At 49.4% G+C, this 22,497-nt stretch overlaps 2 protein-coding genes across 2 annotated transcripts; both read left to right on the top strand.

Moving 5' to 3' along the window:
- Window positions 1-20,700, top strand: MSH5 (mutS homolog 5). Its single transcript, XM_040988598.1, has 24 exons — window positions 1-251; window positions 452-575; window positions 1,732-1,812; window positions 1,997-2,059; window positions 3,554-3,675; window positions 3,860-3,969; window positions 4,220-4,255; window positions 4,811-4,893; window positions 5,551-5,596; window positions 9,309-9,447; window positions 9,560-9,622; window positions 14,877-15,005; window positions 15,259-15,331; window positions 15,487-15,596; window positions 15,762-15,842; window positions 17,018-17,105; window positions 17,250-17,439; window positions 17,542-17,668; window positions 18,994-19,143; window positions 19,465-19,539; window positions 19,708-19,851; window positions 20,060-20,197; window positions 20,323-20,396; window positions 20,589-20,700. Exons 1-24 carry the CDS (start codon window positions 90-92, stop codon window positions 20,698-20,700), a joined length of 2,520 nt encoding a protein of 839 aa, XP_040844532.1. The 5' UTR covers window positions 1-89.
- A 446-nt stretch (window positions 20,701-21,146) lies between these two features.
- On the top strand, window positions 21,147-22,492 carry SAPCD1 (suppressor APC domain containing 1). The gene is made up of 4 exons (XM_040988597.1): window positions 21,147-21,260; window positions 21,413-21,553; window positions 21,950-22,045; window positions 22,308-22,492. Exons 1-4 carry the CDS (start codon window positions 21,147-21,149, stop codon window positions 22,398-22,400), a joined length of 444 nt encoding a protein of 147 aa, XP_040844531.1. The 3' UTR covers window positions 22,401-22,492.
- The last annotated feature ends 5 nt before the right edge of the window (window positions 22,493-22,497 follow it).

The raw sequence follows: 22,497 nt of genomic DNA, 5'->3' as shown, positions 1-22,497 counted from the left end.
GTTTCTGGGCCCCACTCTACTCCAGCTATGGTGGGAGAAATAGGCCTGTGACTGCCTTTACTCTCTTCATCCCCACAGCCTGCAAGCCCATGGCCTCCACAGCAACGACCCCAGGCAGGACGCCTCAACCACCAGGTCTGAGGGCGTCTTTGGCTAGCTTCTCCTGCCCTGCAGTCCTCGTGCCAGGCCCAGGCCCCGGCCCCCAGGAGGTGGATGAGGAGGAGGAAGATGAAGAGGAGGAACTGGCTGAGGTCTCTGTGGGAAGCAGGACGCAGGGTGTTGATGGGAAAGTCGGTGTTGAAAGGGCATTGGAAGCAGCTGGGTGTGGCACCATCCTCCTTGGGCCTCCCCAGTATTTGTTGACCCAGAGATTTAGTAATAAGGTTAAGTAAGGCATGGTAATACCCTTCACCTCTGAGTGGTTCAGAGTGATCTCCTTCTCATGGCACAGATCCATCTGTGTGTGCTGTGGAATGCGGGCTACCTGGGCATTGCTTACTACGACACCAGCGACTCCACTATCTACTTCATGCCGGATGCGCCCGACCATGAAAGCCTCACGCTTCTCCAGAGAGGTGGAGCAGAATCATTTTCCTATTTCTCCAGAATTCCTTTGGAGTGTGTTTTACTCATTTTTTTTGTTTGTTGGTTGATTTTTTTGTTTGTTTTTGATTTTTGGAGTAGGTTTTCCTCATGTGCCTGTACTAGACTGATCTATTATTTATTTGAATGTGTTACAGAGGGCCCTGTGTGGTAGCCTAGTGGTTAAAGTCCTTGCCTTGCATGCACTGGGATCCCATATGGGCCCTGCTTCCCATCCAGCTCCCTGCTTGTGGCCAGGGAAGGCAGTCGAGGATGGTCCAAAGCCTTGGGTCCCTGAACCCACGTGGGAGACCCAGAAGAAACTCCTGACTCCTGGCTTTGGATCGGTGTAGCTCTGGCTGTTGTGGCTGTTTGGGGAGTGAACCAGTGGACAGAAGATCTTCCTCTCTCCTCCTCTTTGTATATCTGATTTTCCAATAAAAAAAAAAAATCCTTAAGAGTCACAGAAGAGAAGGAGGTTTTCCATTTATTGATTCATACCCCAAACAACTGCATTCATTTGGGCTGGGCACATCAAAACAGGAGGCCAGAGCTGCTTCTTGGTCTCCCACGTGGATGCAGTGGTCCAAGGTCTTGAGCCATCCTCTGTAGCTTTCAGGCACACTAGCAGGGAGCTGGATGGGAAGTAGAGCAACTGGGACTCCAACTGGCCTAACCTGCAATGTCACAGCACAGGCCCATGAATTTATTTTTAGTAAGGATTTATTTTTAGGACACTGGCCCTGCAGGCTTACCTATGCCACAGTGCCACCCCTCTGACTGAATGTATGTGATAGTTGACTCCCAGAGGCTGTGTTTTTTTAAGGATTAACTTGTTATTCCATGCAGGTTTATTAGATGTTACAGTGTATCAGGTGCTGCAGGAATATAGTCTTGGGCACATCAGTGATATCTACTAGGAGGTCATGCCTATTGACAGCCCCAGGATCCCTTCCCCCGGTCCCATGCCAGTGTTACTGCTTTTCTGAAACTGGCTCCTACTGCACCTTCTCATGCGTGGAACACTCCTTACTCTTAAGAGGAGGCAATGCGTTTCTCAGAGTGACAGATGAGTACAAGGGGGAAGCTATAGATTCTTTCTTGGTTAAAAGATAAAGATCCTTGAACTTTCTTCTCTCTTCTTCCAAGTTCTGAATGAAATCAATCCAAGGTCTGTTGTTACAAGTGCCAAACAGGATGAAGCGATGACTCAGTTTCTGGGGAAGCTTGGTAAGTACCCGGTGAGGGAGAGGGTAGACAAGGAGAGACTGAGGTGTGGAACACTCCTAGGGGCTGGAACTGGGGGAGAGGGCCAGGGGAGAGGGCGGCAGGGGAGAGGGCGGCGGGGGGAGAGGGCGGCCGGGGCGGAGGCAGAAGCGTGCACAGTGATGGTGCTGCTTTTCCTTTCCCACAGCCTCCCAGGAGCACAGAGAGCCCACGCGACCTGAAATCATATATTTGCCAAGTGTGGATTTTGGTATCTGCTTCTTTTTTTTTTTAACCCATGTTCTGTCTCACCGTCCGGCCCCTTCTCCTGACTCCACCCCCTTATGAGATCTCCCCTCAGTGCATTTCATCAATGACACTGTTTTTCTGTGTCCCGTCATTAGTCTCCCCAAGATCTCTGCTGCTCCCGACCCTTTGATAATCTGCCACTTCATGTGAAGCCTCTGCTTAGGCATGTCTAGGACTGAAGAGTTCCCCTGAGGAGAGGGAGTGGAAGTTTTGGAAGTTTTTTTTTTTTTTTTTTAAGGATGATCTTATCTTTTTCAATTTTCGTTTTTATGTGAAAGGCAGAGTTAGAGGGAGAGCGATCCTCCGTGCACTGATTTACTCTCCAGATGTCTGCAACAACCCTGGTTGGGCCACACCCAGAAACGATAACCTGGATATTAGGATCTCATATGAGTAAGAGACTCAAGTATTTGAGTCCTTCTCTGCTATCTTCTCCCAAGGTGTGTTAAGAAGCTGAAATTGGAAGTGGAGCTGAGAAGCAAACCTGGGCATGCAGAAAGGGAATGTGGCTTTGTAAGCGGTGTCTTAACTGCTGCCCAGACACCCACCCCTGGAACAGTATTGACTGTTGGAATTTTTCCTTTGAATGCAAATCCATCTATTGCTTTGAAAAAAGGGAGACGGGCCTGGTGTGATGGCTGAATAGCTAAATCTTTACCTTGGAAGCATGGGGATCCCATGTGGGCCCCAGTTTGTGTCTTGACTATTCCATTTCTCATCTTGCTCCATGTTTGACCTGGGAAAGCAGTGGATCATGGCCCAAAGCCCTCCTGTGAGGGAGATTTGGAGGAGGTTCCTAACTCCTGCCTTTGGATCAGTTTAGCTCCGCCCCTTGCAGCCACTTGGAGAGTGAATCAGTGGACAGAGGATCTTTTTCTCTGTATCTCCTTCTCTGTATGTCTGCCTTTCCAATACAAACAGATAAATCTAAAAAAAAAAAAAAAAAAGACAGGAAATAATGCTGTATCCTAATTAGATGTTAGAATATCAGTGTTAGGATTTGGTGTGATAGCCTAGTAGCTAAAATCCTTGCTTTGTATGTGCCAGAATCCCATATGGGTGCCTGTTTGTATCCTGGCTGCTCTATTACCCATCCAGCTCCCTGCTTGGCCTGGGAAGTCCAAGTTGAGGATGGCCCAAAGCCTTAGAACCCTGCACCCACCTGGGAGTCCTGATAGAAGTTCCTGGCTCCTGGCTTCTGCTCAGTTTAGTTTCAACCTTTGGCCTCTGCTGCTTTCCACAGTGGCTTCTACTGCTTTCCCAGGCCACAGGCAGGGAGCTGGATGGGAAGTGGGGCAGCCAGGACATGAACTGGTGCTCATATGGGATCCTGGCACATGCAAGGCAAGAATTTTGCCACCAGACTATCGTGCTGGGCCCAGTCTCTTACTTGTTAAAATGAGGTAAAAAGATATTGACTAATAGACCTTTCCTTTTCTTTGACTCGCCCAAATAGGTGTGGAGATAAGCAAACAGCGCCTCCTTTCGGGAAGCTACTCCTTCATCCCTGACTCCATGACTGCCACTGAGAAAATCCTCTTCCTCTCCTCCATTATCCCCTTCGACTGCCTCCTCGTGGTGAGCTAGGTCCTAGGGATATGGGCTGGGATGCAATGTGTTGAAGAAAGGCATAGTATCTCATTCATGGGGTCAAGTTCTGGATGGTACAGGCCCAGTCCTGGAAAATAGTAGTTTTCTGTAGTGCTATCTGGTCTCTAAGACATTGGAATTTATCCCAGCTCCAAACCCATCCTCTTCCCAGGTTCGGGCACTTGGAGGGCTCCTCAAGTTCCTGAGCCGGCGAAGGATCGGAGTTGAACTGGAAGACCATAACGTCAGTGTCCCTATCTTGGCCTTTAAGAAATTTGTGTTGTAGGTGATTCACCTTAACTTCAGCCAAAGTAAGGTGGGAGGCCTGGAGAGTAAGATGGAGCAGATGGCGTGTAGCGGTGACCCAGAGGGTGAGGTACTTTGGGACACACAGGAAAACCTCAGTGAACGCGAGGCTGTGGAAATAGCACTGAAACAGGTTCAGGGAGGAGAGGCACAGGGCGGGCTTTGGAATGAACTCAGATCTCATGTACCCCAGCCACCCTCCTGTCTGCTTGCTTTCTCTCCCCAGGGCCCATCTGGTCAGCATAGATCAAGACACTTACAGGTGAGAAGGTGGAGTCAGACTGCCATCTCTGGGGAGGGAAAAGGATTAAATTTAATGCCCTAGTAATCCTAATCAGGTTCACGTTTTCCTAATCCTGGGCTATTAAAGCTATTTTCCTCCCTGAGGGAAAGGGAAGGACAAGATGACTTGATGAGAGGAAGAAAAGCACAGAGGTCACCTTTTTTGGGCAGGGATGGGGAATGTCCAGCCCCCAAGGCCATAAAGATATGCAAAATCATTTGGTCTGGCCCCAGGCAGGCAATTGCAGGCAAGACTTGAAATTCAGTAAGTCTAGAGCAGGCAAATTTTTAAGTTGGTAATTTTGTATGGCCTGTTGATGATGTTATAAACATCCAAGTGGGCCTTGGCAGAGAAATGGTTCTCCCACCTGTTCCAAAGGGAAAACTGAGGCATAGAATAGTGAAGGACTCACTCTGTCTTACCACAGGGCTTGTTCTTAAGTGGGTATCTCTAATCCCCATCCCGTTTTCTTAGTTCCCAGTCCCCATTCCTTCCTAACACTCAAGTTGCCCCAGATTCCTCTCTCCCTGACAGCGTTCTGCAGATTTTCAAAAGTGAGTCTCATCCCTCGGTGTACAAAGTGGCTAGTGGCCTGAAGGAGGGGCTCAGCCTCTTCGGTAGGTGTGCCCCGACCCTTGCCTCACACAGCACCAGCCTGCCAGAAAAGCATTGGTCCCAAAGCATTGGTCCCAGCCCCTGTGTTCTTGCTTCACGTGCACTGCCCGATGCCCTTTCCCCTCTGACCCAGCTGGGTCTTGTTCATCTCCCCATGCCTTACAGCTGTATTATGTTACTGTGTATCAGCTGTTAATGTTCCAATTCTGCTTATATGAACGTTTCTGCTACTTGGGCACCTTATGAGGGACTTTGGGAGGCCATATGTGTCAGAGAATTGTTTAACTGTGTAACTTTCTGTGATTTGTGTAGTCTGACTTCAGGGTGTATTAGGGGCATTCACCAAGTGACCACATGCTCCCTATACATATCTCAGTGGGTGGTGCCTAACTTTTATATACAAGTGTTGGGCTCTTTGTGAGTCTTTCCTAGGTCTGCTTTGCCCATTTTTCTGGCTGACTGTTTCTGAAGTGTTCATCCCTTCCCCCACCTGCATGTACAATAATCCTGGCTCTGATCTGTGGGCAGGAGACAGCTCTGACGGCCTCTGTGTCCTTCATCTGCCCTCCCCGCCCCCATGCCCTGGTCAGGTCACACCGCTGACCTGGCTGTCTCAGCTTAGACACATGCATTCCGTTCCCTGTCCTTGCCCGCCACAGGAATCCTCAATAGATGCCGCTGTAAGTGGGGAGAGAAGCTGCTCAGGTGAGTGGGTGTCACACAGGGCTCCATGCTAATGCACAAGTGTGCGTACACACCTCAGCCCACGGCCCATTAACAGCAGTGTGCTGACTCACACACCACTCCACCTGGTGGCAGTAAAACAACTTCCCTTTACCAAGCACTGGCTAAATGGATTTCATCCTTTTAGCTACCCCATATGGAGGCCATTATTCTCATTTTATATTGTCAGCACAGATACACCACTGCCCATCCAGGATATACAGGCTTGTACACATGCAAGAAGCAGAAACACAATCATAAACTACTAATGCTAACACGTGATTATGATATTACTGACAATTTCTTTAATATTTCTGATGACTCTCAAATGTCTCTCAGGCGCCAAACTCCACTATGTGGAATGCTGATTGTACGTAACTGATGCCTGCAGTATCCCCAGGCGGCTCAGACTGAGAACTGCCAAACTGTTGCTCCTCAGTGTGCTTCTCGTCCTGCAGCCCCTTTTCTGTTAATGGTGCTGCTTGTAGAACAGCTTCCCGAGCTGTGAACCCTGCACTGATGCTTCTCCTTCATGCCCATCTCTCTCTTTTCACTGTTCTAACTCTATCCTTTTAATTTATTTTTAGATTTATTTATTGTTAAGATCAGATTTATAGAGAGAAGGAGCGACAGAAAGATCTTCTGTCTGCTGGTTCACTCCCTGTATGGCCTCAATGGCTGGAGCTGAGCTGATCCAAAAACAGGAACCAGGAGCCTCCTATGGGTCTCCCATGCAGGTACAAGGTCCCAAGGTTCTTGCAAAGTAAGGATTTAAACATTGAGCCGTTGTGCCGGACCCTCTTATTTTTTTAAAGGATTTGTTTATTTATTTGAGAGGCAGAATTAGAAAGGAACACACACACACACACATACAGAGAGAGAGAGAAAACTTTCACCTGCTGATTTCACTCCTTAAATGACCACAATGGCTTGGGCTGGCCCAGGTTGAAACCAGGTCTCCCACGGGTGCAAAAAACCCAGGCACTTGGGCCATCTTCTACTATTTTTCCAGGCATATTAATAGGGAGCTGGATCAGAAGTAGAGCAGCTGGGGCTTGAATTGCTGCTTATGTGGAGTGCCTATGTCACAGGAGGCTTACTGCACTACAACACTGGCCCTGCAGCTTTCATCATTTCTAACCTGGAATATCGCATTTACTTCTAAATTGGCCTCTCTGCCTCTGATCTCTTCTTCTCTCCATCTTTGCTTCATTCGAAAATAACCTGTAACTTTTTTTTTTTTGCCTGTAACTCCTAAACGGAGATCAGAGCATGTCACTCCACTTTTTGCAAACCTTAGATAGACACAAAATGATAGGGGGTTTGCCCCCATCTACAGGATAAAGAGTGTTTTTAGGGCTTGACATGATGGTTCAGTTGGGTAAATCCTCACCTTGCAAGCTTCGGGATCCCAGATGGGTGCCTGTTCATGTCCTGGCTGCTCCACTTCCCGTCTAGCTCCCTTCTTGTGGCCTGAGAAAGCAGTAGAGGGTGACCCAAGTCCTTAGAATCCTGTACCCGCATGGGAGAAGAAGTTTTGGCTCCTGGCTTCTGATTGACTCAGCTGTGGCTGTTGCAGCCATCTGGGGAGTAACCAGTGGATGGAGGATGTTTCTTTGTATCTCTCCTCTCCATAAATCTGATCTGCCTTTACAATAAAAATAAATTTTAAAGAAAGATTAGCATTTTTAGCAGTGTGATGTTGAAGAGTTCCCCATTCACCCTGGTTATCCTTTTCAGTCTCACTTTCCATTCTGTATCTAAGTCATTTAGGGCTGCGTGGCCATTAAGAAAACATGGTGTCTGTGCTTATACTGTTCCCTCTGAGAAGTCTTTTCCATTCTCTACCTGTCAGAACCTCACATGTCTTATTCAGAGTGTAAACCAAGTGTCATCTTTCTGGTGAAGGAGATTGACAGGCACCTCCCTTCGGCTGCCATGGTGCCTGTTTATGTTTCTCTAGTTGCACTGCCACACCATGTAAGAATCCACAGTCAGCGAATCTGTCTTCAGAGTTTGAACTCTGCCCACGACCATTGCTGTTATCCTTGTGCCAGGCACATGGCCCTGTACATTGAAGCACTCAGGTGAATGAGCACAGTACACAGATGCAAGTGAGCCAGTGACATCACCACTGAAATCTCAGGATGGAAAGTTTTGTGATTCTACAGATGGACAATCCTTTCCCCACCTCACCTGCCCTGCAATCTATAGGTATCTTCTGAGGGTTAATTTTGGATCATCAGGTCATCTCTGGGTAATTGATGGAGCAATTTAATTACTCATGTTTGAGTCTGAGACTCAGCTGTACTTCTCAGTTGCAGTATAACTTTGGACAAGTTGCTTATCTTTTAAGGGCCTCATTTCTTCGGCTGTAAAATTAGGGAGTTTGAATTGACTGAGGTCTTTTCTGGCAGTGGCAGAGCATGAGTCAGAGATGCTCTGGTGTTTTACAAGCACGTCTGCATAGAAAGGCTTACAGCTCTCCCAAGTGGATGTGGGTGGTTACAGATGTGAACCTGCTGCTGTGTTTGGAGGTTTCTGTGGTAGATAGCGGAACAGAGACTTCCACAACCCACCCTGTATCCAGCTGGGTCCTCTACTACATTCTAACCTGAGGTGTTGTAGCCCAGGGTAACTGGCCAGAGACTACAATGTGAGATATACAGCCTCAGGCTCCAGAGTCTCCACACATTGACTCATAAAATGGCATGCTTGGTGGCTCATTTTAATATATCTGCAGACTCAAGTCTTTCTAGAGTCTCACTTTCTTAATAGCGAGGAAGGGACTCCAAGAATTGGACAATTACAGATGAGACTTCAGTGCCTATTTTCTAATTTGCTTAACACACAAAATGATAATAATATAAACCTCTGTAAATTCCCTTAGGCAGTTGTAGAATAAGACATTGTTTTTGTTGTTCTTTAGATGTCCCTTCCTAATACTTCTTTCTCTGCAAGCATTACCGTCATTTTTTTCCATTTTTTTCTTTATTTTTGACAATCTTTACATAGTTAATTATGGCACAAAGGTTCAAGGGCTACAGGAAAGTGGGTAAAACTATTATTTCCACATTGTTTTTTTCCTGTGTCTGATACAAAGGGGGAGGGGATAAAGGGATAAAGCCCCACCCAGTCTCCCACCCATCCCAGGTCCTTGATGTGGGGCATGCTCTGAGGGTCTAAGCATGACCATTATTATGAATATTATGTTGAATGTTATTATGAATTATTCCACATGACAAAGCTATATGTTTTCAAAGGAAGAAGGTGAAAACAAAAATGTTTGTGTTATTTCCCAAGAACATCTTCTCTGCTAACTACAGATAGGCAAACTGCTAGTTATTCACCCTTGCCTATTTAGCACAGAGCGAGTAGCAGTGTTGACACCCTAATACCTCCCTCTGAAATATTGACAGTCTGTTGCATGTCCATATGGAATGACGCATGGTCTTATCAAAACCATTGTATACAGACACGGTTGTGGTCACATCCAGTGATCTTCAATAGATACCTATAAATCTGCCTGCATGGATAAGACACTGTACTTGCCGGCACTTTCCTAGAGCAAGTGACGGGCACATATTACCACAACCCCAGGGACCAACAAACACATATTGTGGCAAATTAAGACCAAATCAATGATGAGACCAGGTGTTATGCTAGTTCTCTCCATCTTAGCTTTACCCTCTAGGCTATGGTTCACACGTCCAACTCAGGACCTGGGGGAATTGAACTCCCGACTGGATGTCATCCAATTTTTTCTGCTGCCTCAAAACCTGGACATGGCTCAGATGCTGCACCGACTGCTGAGTCACATCAAGAATGTGCCTGTGAGCCCAGCAGGAGGATGGGAGAGAGGGAAGGAGGTTGAGGCCAACCCTAGGTACGGGGTTTTTCTAGGGGAAAAGGGAAAACAGTGGTGGTCCCCTTGTCTAACTGCAGCTGATTCTGAAACGCATGAAGTTGTCTCACACCAAGGTCAATGACTGGCAGGTTCTCTACAAGGTAAGAACTCCCTTCTTGGATCCTAGGAGTCCAAGTTCAGCCCTTCGGCCCCTGTTCCAGACCCCTGTCTGACTCTTTCCTACCACTTTTTTTTTTTTTTTTTTTTTTAGATTTCTGTCTTAGTGAAAATGTCAGAAATATTTGGAGAGAATGATATAAACCAAACCCCATGAGCACCCCCCCCCATATAGCTTTAATACCTTGAATCATGTTTCTGAAGTTTTTACTTGTTTACTTGCAAGACAGAGACTGAGATGGACATATACACTGGTTCACTACCCATGTTGTCACAAGTATTTATGTGTATTTTTTTTAAAGATTTATTTATTTGGGGGGCTAGTGCAGTGGTGCAACAAGCTAATCCTCTGTCCTGTGGAACCAGCATCCCATTTGGGCACCAGTTCGTGTCCCAGTGGCTCCACTTCCAATTCAGCTGCCTGTGGCTTCAGAAAGCAGTGGAGGTTGGCCCAAATCCTTGGGACCCTGCACCCACGTGGCGGACCTCAAGAATGCTCCTGGCTTTAGATTGACTTGGTTTTGCCCATTGCATTCATTTGGGGAGCGAACCAATAAATGGGAAAAAAAAAATCTTTTTTTCCTCTCTAAAATCTGTCTTTCAAATAAAAAAAAATTTTTAAGTAAAGAAAAGATTTATTTATTTTAATTTGAAAGGGAGGTTTTATAGAGAGGAGAAAGAGAGGTCTTCTATCTGCTGGTTTACTCCTCAGTTGGCTGCGATGCCCACAGCTGAGCTGATCCAAAGCCTTGAGACAGGAGGCTCCTCGGGGTCTTACATACAATGTAGGGGGTCCAATGACTTAAGCTGTTCTCTGCTTTCTTAGGCTGCAGTTAGGGAGCTGGATGGGAAATGGAGTAGCCAGGACATTAACCAGTGTCCGTGAGATGCCAGTGCTGCAGGTGGAGGCCTAACCTACTATGCCATGGTGCCAGTTCCCCAAGCAGCATCTAGCATCTTAACTACTATGCAAAATGTCTACCACCTTAGATCGGCTTTTAAAAAATTAATCTGTTTTTATTTATTGGAAAGGAAGATAGGAATCTTCCATCCTTGAGTTTACTCCTCAAATGCCTTTGACAGCCAGAGCTAGTTCTAGAGGCCAGGAACACAATCTGACTCCAAGGACTCAGTCTGAGACTCAGATACTTGGCTTGCACCTGCTACTTCCCAGGATGCACTTTAGCAAGAAGCTGGAATTGCAGGCAGAGTCAAGATGCAAATCCAAATATTCTGATGTAGAATGTGGGGATCTCAAACACCATTTCTACTGCTGAATCAAATGTCTGTCTCTCAAGTTGGCTTTTGATACACCTTTTGGACATAGTTACCTTTTTTTTTTTTTAATTTTAGCACTTCCTAACTTGTTTTGGTCCAGGCTTATATTGTATTTGTTCTTGCACCAGTCATGTAATCAGTGTCTCATAGAAGTCCTATAACTTCTTCTTTTTTTTTTTAAGATTTATTTATTGGAAAGAAAGGTCAGATTTATGGAGAGAAGGAGAGACAGAAAGATTTTCCATCCACTGGTTCACTCCCCCAGATGACTACAATGGTCAAGAGTGGAACTTATCCAAAGTCAGGAACGAGGAGCTTGTTCCAGGTCTCCCACATGGGTGAAGGGTCCCAAGGCTTTGGGCCATTCTCCTCTGATTTCCCAGCCATTAGCAAGGAGCTGGAAGAGAAGTGGAGCAGCTGGAACACGAACTGATACCCATGTGGGATCCTGGTGCTTGCAAGGTGAAGATTTAGCTATTGAGCCATTGTTGCTGGACCCTTTCCACTGCTGGTTTTTCTTTCTTTTTTTTTTAAGTTAATTTTTATTGGAAAGGCAGATATAGAAAGAGAGAAAGAGAGGAAGATCTTCCATCCAATGATTCTCTTCGCAAGCGGCCCCAACAGCTAGAGCTGTGCCGATCTGAAGCCAGGAGACTCTTCCGGGTCTCCCATGTGGGTGCAGGGTCCCAAGGCTTTGGGCCGTCCTCGACTGCTTTCCCAGGCCACAAGCAGGGAGCTGGATGGGAAGTGGAGCCACTGGGATTAGACCTGGTGCCCATATGGGATCCCTGGGGTGTTCAAGGTGAGGACTTTAGCCACGAGGCTACACTGCTGGATCCTGCAGTTTTTTTTTTTTTTTTAAGATTTATTTATTCTTATTACAAAGTCAGATATACAGAGAGGAGGAGAGATAGAAAGATCTTCCATCCGATGAATCACTCCCCAAGTGAGCACAACAGCCAGTGTTGTGCTGTTCTGGAGCCAGGAGCCAGGAACCTCCTCCAGGTCTCCCATACAGGTGCAGGGTCCCAAGGCTTTGGGCCATCCTCGACTGCTTTCCCAGGCCACAAGCAGGGAGCTGGACGGGAAGTGGAGCTGTTGGGATTAGAACTGGCACCCTATGGGATCCTGGCACATTCAAGGTGAGGACTTCAGCTGCTAGGCCACGGCATGGCCTGGCCTCCTCCACTGTTTTTTTTAAAAAATAACTTTAACTGGGGCCTGGTGTGATGGTACAGTGGTTAAATTTTCACCTCACAAGCACCAGGTTCCCATATGGGCGAGGATCCTGGTTCATATCCTGGCTGCTCCACTTCCCATCTAGCTCCCTGCTTATGTCCTGAGAAAGCCGTGGAGGATGGCTGAAGTCTTCAAGGTCCTGTATCCATGTAGGAGATCTGGAGGAAACTCCTGGTTTCTGTCTTGGATTAGCTTAGTTGCGGCACTTGTGGCCATTTAGGGAGTGAACCAGTGGATAGAAGATCTTTCTGTCTGGTTCTCCTCTCCGTAAATCTGAGCGTCCTTTCCAATAAAAAAAAAAAATCTTAAAAAAAAATTAACTGGTGGTCAGGTCCATGGCATAGCCTGTTAATCCTCTGCCTAAGGCGTTGACATCCCATATCGGTTCAAGTTTGAGTCCTGGCAGGTCCCATTATTATCACTTTCCCTGTTAATGGCCTGGAAAGCAGCAGAGGATGACCCACGCGCTTGGGCCCCTGCATCATGTAGGAGACCTGGAAAAAGCTCCTGGGTCCTGGCTTCTGGCTTTGGACTGGCCAAGTTCTAGTCATTGTGACCATTTGGGGAGTGAACCAGTAGATGGAAGATCTCTTCTCCTTCTCTCTTCTCTCTGTAAGTCTGCCTTTCAAATAAAAGTAAAAATAATAATAATAAAATATTTAAAAAATTGTTTAAAAAATTGAGGGGCTTGTGTCATGGCAGGTTAATCTACTACTTGTGCTGGCATCCCATATCAGAGTGCCACTTCAAGTCCCAGCTGCTCTGCTTCTCATCCAGCCCCCTGGTAATGTGCTTGGGAAAGCAGTAGAAGATGGTCCAAGTGTTAGGTCCCTGTCACCCACATCGGGGACTGGATGGGGTTCTTGGTTCCTGGCCTCAGCCTGGCCCACTCTGAGCATTGTGGTCTTTTGAACTAGAAAGATCTCTTTCTCTGTCTCTATTCCCCATCCCAGTTCTCCTACCCTCTCTTTGCCTTTCAAATAAATAAATATTTTAAAACAATAAAATATATACACACATAGGTTTGAGAGATGAGAGAGAGGCAGACGGTTGGTCTAATTTATTTCCCAGGTACCCATGGCAGAGGCTGGGCCAGGCTGCAGTTGGGGGCCAGCATCCACATGGGTGTCAGGGACCCAAGTACTTGCGCCATTATTATCGACTCCCCACACTGGGGTGTATGTCAGCACAAAGCTGGAATTGGAAGCAGAGCTGGGACTCAGACCTGGGCACTCTGACATGACACCAAGCATCCTGAGTGGCGCTTTCAACTGCTGCTCCAACACCTGCCCCTTCCCTCTGCTGCTTAACGTTTATTCTCTGCTGCAGCCCCGGCAGGCTGGGCACTGAAGGCCTCTGGCTGCACTAGCTGCTGTGTTCCTGCTCGGTGCAACAGAGCAGGAAAAACCAGACACCTGAGTATAAATCTCACTTCTTCCAGTTACTCACTGTGAAACTTGGTGGATCCTGTCACCTCTTTGGGCTTCAGAGTACACATCTGGAAAATGGGATTCAGGCTAGTACTTACCTCACATGATGTGAAAGGCCACAGTGGATCTGGCATGGCGTAAGCAGCCAGCACGTGATAGCTTCTGTTCCTACCTCTGTTCTTTGCTCCAGCTCTCACCCTCTCCAGGAATGCCTTCCTTTCTGTTAAGTCACCTTATTCAGCACCCAACTCGTGTCCTTTTCCCTTCACCCGAGTTGTAGATGTGGTCAGTTCTGCTGCTTGGCCAGTTGGCTTTCTGAGTTGCCCTTGTCTTGCTTGTGTATTTGTTTCCATTCTGGCTGTATCAGAAGCTCTTTGATTTATGTACTGTATATTTCCCCTACCACAGAGTGACAGTCTGTGAGTTTCTGGGGCGAAGGCTCTGTCTGCGCAGTCTAAACCCTGGTTACATCAGCCCCTTCAGGTCCCTGCCCTCTCCTAGGAGGGTAAGCGCTCAGTAACTCCCACCCTTCCTGTCCTGCTCCCTCCTGCTCCCGTGCTGTTGTGCCTTCCCGTATACTTTTCCCCTGCCTTTCTCTTTCTCTGTACAAAACCCTGTGTCAGGAGTTTGTATAAACCTCTCTCAAAACTTCTCCCATCCATTTTTTAAAAAAGATTTATTTATTGTATCACAGAATTAAAAATAAAACAAAGGGGAAAAAGATTTACTTATTTACTTGAAAGGCAGAGAGAGAGTTAGAAAGAGATTGAGAGAATAAAAGAACCATAGAGATTAAGATCTTCCATTGACAATTCATCCCCAACATAGCCGTAGGTGCCCAGGCTGGCCCAAGCTAACGCCAGCAGCCTGGAATTGCACTGGGGTCTCCTGCATGGGCAGCAGGGCCCAAGCACTCGGCCCATCTTCTGCTGCCTTTTCAGGCCACTGCCAGGGACCTGGATGGCGAGTGCAGAAGCTGGCACTTGAGTTAGCACCTAAGACAACACCAGCTTCTTCCTACCTTGTTTCTGAATCTGCTTCTGCTTCGGCCCTTACCAGCCCTGAGCTCGTCTGGGACATGGAGTATGTCTTTGTTGTCTTTGTAGTTTCACAGTTTACCACAGCTCCTAGGACAGAGTCTTAGAGATGCCATTTCCTATTTCTATTTGCTTTTGAGATTTTTCTCTTGTTGTTTGTATGTCTCTTGGTCTTTGTTCTCAGTCCATGCCTGTCCCTTTGCTTCCGCCCAGCCTTGATGTGGGCCGCCTTCCTTAGTGCATTTCGGTTGCAGACTGTGTACAGCGCCCTGGGCCTGAGGGATGCCTGCCGCTCCCTGCCCCAGTCCATCCAGCTCTTCCGGGAAATTGCCCAAGAGTTTACAGATGACCTGCTCTATATTGCCAGCCTCATTGGGAAAGTGGTGAGTGAAGGAAAGGGGCAGAGCACCCATGGAGGCAGGGGAGAGTGATGCGGTGGAGAGCACCTGGATGTGGGGTGGGGAGATGGGGCACATGGGAGAGGCTGGGGTCAGCGGGATGACTAGAATGGGATGGTGGAGAGCATCAAGGAAGGGTCAGAGAGCTAGGGTCACGGTGGACTGTGGGGCCCTTGGGGAGCTGAGGGGCAGCACAGAGATGGTGTTGGGTAACGAGAAACTGGACTTCCCTCCTCAGGTGGACTTTGAGGGCAGTCTTGCTGAAAATCGCTTCACAGTCCTCCCCAACATAGATCCTGAAATTGATGAGAGTGAGTGCTGGGTGTGAGGATGGGCCATGGGTTCTCAGAACGCAGGCTGCCCAGTGGTGGACTGCCACTGCAGTCGGGGGTGGCCGCAGCAGGGTCGGCGCAGCAGCCAGGGCAGGGGCCTGACTTGTGAAAGCCACCTGTTTTCCACCATCTAGAAAAGCGAAGGTTGATGGGACTTCCCAGTTTCCTGACGGAGGTGGCACGGAAGGAGCTGGAGAACCTGGACTCACATATCCCCTCCTGCAGTGTCATCTACATACCTCTGGTGAGGGTGGGGGTGGTGTCTCCTTATGAAGGACACACCTTGTGGGGGAGTCCAAGGAACAAGAGCACCTGGGGAGAACCCCCCGAGGGGCCTCTGGACTTTGTCCAGGGAGAAAGATTACCCAGAAGTCAGCCCTCTGCTTCATCTCCTCTTTGCTCTCCCCAGATCGGCTTTCTTCTTTCTATTCCCCGCCTGCCGTTCATGGTGGAGGCCAGTGACTTTGAGATTGATGGTCTGGACTTCATGGTAAGACCCTGCAGCTCTGAGGGGGTGGGAGGCGACCCAGCAGCCGAGGCAGGGCGTCCACTCGTCAGCTCTGCCCCACATGGGATTGCTGCTCTGGTGTGTGTGTAATATTTATATATTAAAAATAAGATGTATTTATTTTTATTGGAAAATCAGATCAGACTTATGGAGAGGAGAGACAGAGAGAAAGATCTTCTGTCCACTGATTCACTCCCCAGGTGGCTGTAACAGAACTGAGTCCATCTGAAGCCAGGAGCCAGGAGTTTTTTTCTGGGTCTCCCATGTGGAGGTGCAGAGTCCCAATGGCTTGGACCGTTATCTTCTGCTTTCCCAGGCCATAAGCGGAGATCTGGATTGAAAGTGGAGCAATACCGTCTCGAAGTGTTCCCTTTTGGGATGCTGGTGCTAGTAGGCAGAGGATTAACTTGCTATATTACCATGCTGGCCACGCTGGCCCCTTGTCTCCTACCGTTATTTTTTAGAAGATTTAAAAATTTTTATTATAAAGACGGATTTTATAGAGAGAAGGAGAGACAGAGAGAAATATCCTCCATCTGCTGGTTCACTCCCCAAGTGGCCAAAACAGCCAGAGCTGAAGCTAATCCAAAGCCAGGCGCTTCCTCCAGGTCTCCCACATGGGTGCAGGGTTCCAAGGCTTTGGGCCATTCTGCTGCTTTCCCAGGCCACAAGCAGGGAGCTGGATGGGAAGTGGAGCAGCTGGGATACTAATTGTCACCCACATGTGATCCCAGCTCATGCAAGGTGAGGACTTTAGCCACTAGGCTACTGCACTGGGCCCCTTTCTTACCTTTCTAACCCACCTCCTGTTCCTCCTCTCTGTTCTCTTTCTTAATTTATCTTAGAGTTGTAAAGCTCTGCCCAGTGGTGGACTGCCACTGCAGTCGGGGGTGGCTGCAGCGGGGTCGGCGCAGCGAGCACAGAAAGAGAAAACCACAGAAGAGGCATGGGTACAGTAGCACACAGATTAATCCTCTGTCTGAGGAGTGAACCAGCAGATGAAAGACCTCTCTCTCTTTCTCTCTGAAAAATCTGCACTTAAAATAAAAATAAATAAAATCTTAAAAAAAAAGAAGAGAAAAATAAATAAATAAATAAAGGGAAGGTGTGAGAGGAGGACGAGGATACTGAGCGCTCACTCTGAACCTTCGTCCCAGTTCCTCTCGGAGGAGAAGCTGCATTATCGTAGTGCCCGAACCAAGGAGCTGGACACATTGCTGGGGGACCTGCACTGTGAGATCCGGGGTGAGTCTCCCCCTGGGATTCCATGTTTGCCATGAATGTCCCTGGGGTCCTGGACATCAGCCCACACGTCCCCTGCTCCCTGCGAGCCTCTATCCAGAATCCTTTCCTTTCCCCAGAGCTGACTCCCAATCTCTCCCCTTCCAGATCAGGAGACCCTGCTGATGTACCAGCTGCAGTGCCAGGTGCTGGCACGAGCTGCTGTCTTAACACGGGTGCTGGACCTTGCTTCCCGCCTGGACGTCCTGCTGGCTCTTGCCAGTGCTGCCCGAGACTATGGCTATTCAAGGCCCCGTTACTCCCCCCGCCTCCATGGGATACGGATCCAGAATGGCAGGTAAGAATAGAGGGGTGGAGATGTGGCCACTCGGACACCGCCTTCCTGGGCTGCTCTGGCTGGGCCCACAGGCCTGGTGAGATGCCTCTCTGCCCACTGCAGGCATCCTCTGATGGAGCTCTGTGCCCGCACCTTCGTGCCCAACTCTGCAGAATGTGGAGGGGACAAAGAAAGGGTCAAAGTCATCACGGGTCCCAACTCCTCAGGGAAGAGCATATTTCTCAAGCAGGTGAGGAGAGGCCCTGCAGCCTGCCTGGGCTTCCGGTATCTTCCCCACAGCGAGCCAGCCAGGTGCTGCGCCTGCTCAGCTCACATCTGCATTCTCTGCCCGGCAAGGAGCATGCTGTACTAGACCTTCCCAGGCCTGCATTCCTTCCCGCCCCTCCATACTACTCCAAGTCGTGCCTCAGTCCACTCCTCTGTCCTGTTTACTGAGTCTGAGCTGGACATAGGGGCTAGGATCAGGATGGGGGAAGGCAGCAACTGTGTATTCTGCTCTCCTTTTCCTGTTTCACTGGGTTTGATTGGATGTGTTATTTATGCCCTTAGTCCAGCCTCACTTTCCCTCAGCCCACACTGCTAGGTCCCAGTCCCTGACTCCTCTCTTATGTTTTTTCTTTAAAGGTTTATTTATGGGGCTGTTGCTGTGGGACTGACATCCCATGTAGGAAATAGCTCAAGTCCGGGGGCTCCACTTTCAATCTAGCTCACTATTTGTGGCCTGGGAAAACAGTAGAGGATGACCCAAGTTCTTGGGCCCCTGCACCCACCCAGGAGACCTAGAAGAAGCTCCTGACTCCTAGCTTCAGCTCTGGCCATCGCAGCCATTTAAGAATTGTACCAGAGAATGGAAGAGCTTTCTCTTTCTCCCCCTCTAATTCTCTCTCTCTCTCTCTGTATGTCTGTCCTTTTCTATCTGTAACTACTTTTCCAATAAAATAACTCCTTTAAGAAAAACATTTTTTTGGAAGGCAGAATTATATAGGCAGGTCTTCCAACTGCTGGCTCACCCTCCAAATGGGTATAATAGCCAGGCCTGGGTCAGGCTTAAACCAGAAGCCCAGAGCTTCATCTAGATTTCCCACATGGGTGCAGGGGCCCTAGCACTTGGGCCATCTTCCACTGATTTTCTAGGCCATCAGCAGGCAGGGAGCTGGATAAGAGGTGGAACAGCTAGGACTTGAACTGGTGTCCATAAGAGATGCTGTTGCAGATGGTTATTTTACCTGCTGTGCCACGGTGTGAGCCCCTTCCTTTTAACTTTTATTTGAAAGTTAAATTGAAAGGCAGAGTTAGAAAGATTAGTTTGCTCTCCAGATGTTCGCAACAGCCAACCTGAAGTCATGAACCAGGAATTCCAACTGCATATCCCACGAGGGTATAGGGGCTCAAACACTTGGGCCCTTTTCTGCTGCTTTCCCAGGTGTATTAGAGAAAGCTGGATGGGAAGCAGAGCAGGCAGGACTCAAGCTGGCACCCCCAAAGTGGCAGCTTACCCTGCTGCACCACAATGCTAACCTCTTCTCCCCTCCTCCCATCTCCTCGCTCATGCAGGTGGGCTTGATCACATTCATGGCCTTGGTGGGCAGCTTTGTGCCAGCAGAAGAGGCTGAAATTGGGACAGTGGATGCCATCTTCACCCGCATTCATAGCTGTGAATCCATCTCCCTTGGCCTCTCCACATTCATGATCGATCTCAACCAGGTCCAAGGGAGCAAAGGGAGGTGGGCTCAGAGGAATGAGGAACCTGAGGAACAAACCTGATCCCTATTAATAGCAGTCTTTTTTGTGTGTGCCTCTATACCAGAGGTAGGGTACACCCAGGCCAGACTGGAAGAATCAGACATAAACATTTCTTGAGACCTTGCATCCTTTGAGGTGCTGTTGGCCACGAGAGGGCGAACTAGACCTGTGTCTCACCATTAAGGAACTTTGCAGTGCCGTGAGGGGGACACAGAGGCAGCTTCGTTTTCACAGACCAACTGGGCTAACACAGCTCTCCTTTGTCCACCTCATGGCCAGCAGGTGGCGAAAGCGGTGAACAATGCTACTGAGCAGTCGCTGGTCCTCATTGATGAATTTGGAAAGGGCACCAACACGGTGAGGGGAAGAACTGAGCAGGGGGAAATGGAAGGGGACAAAACCTGGGGGTAAGGGTGGGCCCTGGGAAAACAGGGCTGTGTCGGCAGACAAGGAGCAGAGAACGGCAGACAGGGAGGGCCACATGTGGGGGCCTCTGACTCCTCGTGCTCACCCTGCACTCTGTAGGTGGACGGGCTTGCGCTTCTGGCCGCTGTGCTCCGACACTGGCTGGCACTTGGACCCAAGTGCCCCCACGTCTTTGTAGCCACCAACTTCCTGAGCCTTGTTCAGCTGCAGCTGCTGCCACAAGGGCCCCTGGTACAATACTTGGTGAGGAAACCAATGCAGCCCACAGGGGCTCCTGGGCTAAGCGTTTCCAGAGGTGGGGATTGGCTGCTCTGCTGGAACAGGGACTCCCTGAGCACGGGGACCATGTCCCTTCCATGTTCTCACTCCCCACAGGCATGCATGGGTGGAGGGCTGTAGGACAGGAAGCAGGGTGACTGGTAATACACTGTATTCTTCATTCTCTTTGAAGACCATGGAGACCTGTGAGGATGGGAACGACCTTGTCTTCTTCTATCAGGTCTGCAAAGGTGTCGCCAGTGCCAGCCACGCCTCTCATACTGCTGCCCAGGCTGGGCTTCCCGAGAGACTTGTTACTCGTGGCAAGGAGGTGTGAGGCTCAATACCCCAGCACCTCTGCTCAGGACTCGCCCTCTGTGCCCCTGCTCATTTGGGCCCACAAGATTGCTCCTCTCCCCAATTCCCTGCACCTTCCCCCTTGCTCGTTGTTCCTAGGTCTTGGACTTGATCCGTAATGGGAGACCGATCACTCCTGTCAAGGAGCTGCAAAGGGAGACGCAAATAAAGAAGTGAGTATGTGGCCGTGTGCCTTCTCTGCCCAGCACTCGGCCGCCAGCACCTTGCCCTTCAAGACCCACACTTTCCCCCTGCAGTCCCTGTGTCCTGGGGGTCCCAGGTGTCCTGTGCCACAGCCTCTTGCTCTGCTCAGGGATTCCGTGACCCATTCTCCCAACAGTCTTGGTACTCTCTCTCCCCTGCAGCTGCCAGACATTAGTGGATAAGTTTCTGAAGCTGGATTTGGAAGATCCCAGCCTGGACTTGGACATTTTTATGAGTCAGGAAGTGCTGCCTGCCGCTGCCACCATCCTCTGAGAGTTCCTGACCCCAAGAGGCTGCCAGGCCTTTTGTGTTTCCAGAGCCTTCTGTGTTCCTGGACATTTTCTCTGCATTAGGAATAAAGTTTATTTTGAAGAAAGTCATCGTGTTCTTAGGTCAACTGGAGTAGACCAGGAGGCAGTAGTGAGCAGGAGCCCACAGGAGACTGCCTGGTACCATCAGAAACACAGTGATGATGGGGGGAGGAGGGGAACCCTCTGGTCCTGACCAAGAGGACTTCATAAGAGGAAGCTATGTGAGAGAGGCCCAATATAAACAGAATATGGGGGCCCAGGGGAGTCTCTCCTGAATATGGGGGCCCAAGGGACACCCCTGCTTCAGACAGCAGGAAGGGGCCAGATGGCTGCAAGGCTGGGGTGAAGTGGGAGGGACTAGCCCGGCTACACCAGTGGGAGAGGCTCCACCCTTCCCACCTCAGAGCCATGGGGAGTCGGGGGCCTCACAGGCTGCCCCTGGCGCAGGCTCCATACACGGTCCTGCTGCTGCCGCTGGAAACAAGCCGCCAGGATCCAGCAGCCCGCAGCTTCTTTCTTTGGGTGAGTCTGAACCCCCGTAAGTCCCTCTTCCAGATCTGCCTGCCATATCTCCAGCCAACTCTGAGGCTCTGAACCCTTCCCTGGCTTCCCCTGGGAGACCAGACAGCAGGTCTGGCAGAAGGGTGAGTCAGCCTCAGCTTTGTCTTTTCCAGTTGCAGAGGATGCAGGCTCTGGAGCGGCGGCAGGATGCCCTGTGGCAGGGGCTGCAGCTGCTGGAACGTGGCCGTGCCTGGTTTGAAGATGGCCTGAGGGAAGCTCAGCAAGAGCAACTGCACCTGGGGGCCCTTGGTGAGGTGTGAGACCACCCTGGGAATGGAAGGGTTAATGGGCAGGGATCATGAATGGGAGGCGTCGGATAACGGGAGGGTTAGGTTGGTCAAATCCTTTGTCCAGCTGGCAGGGGCTGCTCTGCATTCCAGTCGGCAGGGCAGCATTTGATTTGATTTAATGGCTCCATTGGATGGGGGAGTGGCCTGGATTATTCCAATGGGGCAGGGATGGACAGGGACAATCCATAAAGGGTAGGGGAAGTGGATATTGCAATGTCAGAGATGGAAGTGGAGAACACTAAATTTTTCCATGTAATGGAAGGGTACTGGGATAAGGAGATCCCAAAGAGGAGAGGAATGATTTGTGGTGACAAAGTGACAGGTTTTTACCACTGTGCCAACTTGGAAATCATCTTTTAGGATTTTCTCACACATTCAAACTCAGAGTCTGATGGCTCCCACTTAGCCCAGATTCAAACAGTCAACACCTGTTTGCAGACCCTTATCCAGGAGAAGGTGAGTTTATTTCGTTTGGAAAGCACTGGGGATGGGGACAGAAGGGAGTTGTTGAGGTCAGCAGTGGTATCACAGAAAATGATGAATTTGCCCCTAGTTGTTCCCACGTCCATTGACCAAGGCTGGTTCCTGTGCTGCTGGGCACTGGAAGGACAGGCCGAGGACGCAGAACTTGTGGCAGCCACAGGTAAAGTGAGGGGCGTGGTGGAAGGTAGAAGGCTGGGACAAGCTGAGATGCACAGTACTGCTTTCTCATCTCCAGGAGCTGGCCAGGCAGTGGGAGAGCGCTGTCAGGTCCCAGCGTCAGCCGGCCCACAGCTGCCTGCAGGGGCGGAGGGGCGCCACCCGTGTCTGAACCTCCTCCTCGCAGCTCTCACCCTCTGGGTTACCCCACCTCGCTGCTCAGCCCCTCCTGAACCCAGCAGCCACCCCGCCGAGGTGCATCAGTGCAT

The sequence above is a fragment of the Ochotona curzoniae genome, unplaced genomic scaffold, assembly GCF_017591425.1.
Source record: "Ochotona curzoniae isolate NIBS_2020 unplaced genomic scaffold, NIBS_Ocur_1.0 contig_4951, whole genome shotgun sequence".
Lineage (NCBI taxonomy): Eukaryota > Metazoa > Chordata > Mammalia > Lagomorpha > Ochotonidae > Ochotona > Ochotona curzoniae.
The sequence above is the reverse complement of the archived record's forward strand: the minus strand, read 5'-3'. Positions and strand labels throughout refer to the sequence as shown.